Below are 1,181 nucleotides of genomic sequence, written 5' to 3'. Positions count from 1 at the left end.
AGGGTGTGTGTATAAGTATGTATATGTATATGTATATGTATACATGTTATACAGGTATACATAAAATTTGTTTACTTCCAACCATATACATCACTGATAACGAACAAATATGTACATATGCAAACATAAAAACAGTTATAAGTTCATACCTGTGAGAATTGCGTGCACTTGTGCACCAGAGCAGCACTCTCCAGCTGCTCCATATTTGTAATCAACAGTGGGTCGTCTATCTGCCGCCATCGTGCACACGGCACTGTTCCGCTGCCCTTAACTGGCGGGTTATTTCTATTAGAAGCAGTGCTGCTTGCTGCTACAGCACTTACAGCCATACTTTATTGTATGTAATATGTCAGTAGACTTATAATCGATTGCTGCACATATATGTACCACGATTCAATATATTTTCAGGTCGTATCCACCTGGTACATTAACAAATGAGCCTACTCTATCTATTCGGCCCTGTCCCGTGCAGAAGATATAGTGGAAGCTCTATGTGCCGCTTTGTTGGCTCCAGCGTCTACAACATCACCTGCATCAAGTCATGTTATGCTGTTCAACGCAGCTAACCACTTGGCCGGATACGCTAGTACATATATATACTGAAAAACACAATAATATAAGAACTACAACATTTAAGTACTACTACATAGTACGTAAAACCTTACAACGCTGCAGTAGTTCTAGAAGAAGGCCGAAATTTGGTGGCCAAAGCCAGAGAGCGTGTGGGGCCAATAAAAACAGCTCTACTACTCTCTATAGTAGAGAGATTACAAAAATAAATGGGGCTAGATGTCTTGTATTAGTCTTACTTACTGCGCTTTACTACCGGCATCATGTTGAGAACAGCGCTTCGTGCAGGCTTGTACCAGCGTAAGGTTATTCTGCAGCCACTATGCAGACTACAGGCGCAGCAGTTGCACGTTCTTATTAATAGATCGGATGTAAACACGCGAACATCTATGCTTGGAGAAAGCAATGTGCAAGGTATCGGAGCTCAATTGCAATTTACCAGAAGTATGGCGAAGAAGTCTAAGGGAGGTATGTGATGAATATGTTTATCTATGTGTTTAAGTATGTATATATGTTTTTGTGTAAGCATATATGTAGGTATGTAAGTATGTATGTATGTACGTATGTATGTATGTTGTATGTATGTATGTATGTATGTATGTATGTATGTA

General features: G+C 39.7%; 1 protein-coding gene across 1 annotated transcript; it reads right to left on the bottom strand.

Annotated features, from left to right (window-relative positions):
• Positions 1–143: 143 nt before the first annotated feature.
• On the bottom strand, positions 144–442 carry SARC_16322 (hypothetical protein; the record flags this gene model as incomplete). The annotated part of the gene is made up of 1 exon (XM_014289571.1): positions 144–442. Exon 1 carries the CDS (start codon positions 327–329, stop codon positions 144–146), a length of 186 nt encoding a protein of 61 aa, XP_014145046.1. The 5' UTR covers positions 330–442.
• Positions 443–1,181: the final 739 nt, after the last annotated feature.

Source organism: Sphaeroforma arctica, assembly GCF_001186125.1.
Source record: "Sphaeroforma arctica JP610 unplaced genomic scaffold supercont1.7814, whole genome shotgun sequence".
NCBI classification, from domain to species: Eukaryota; class Ichthyosporea; order Ichthyophonida; genus Sphaeroforma; species Sphaeroforma arctica.
The sequence above is the reverse complement of the archived record's forward strand: the minus strand, read 5'-3'. Positions and strand labels throughout refer to the sequence as shown.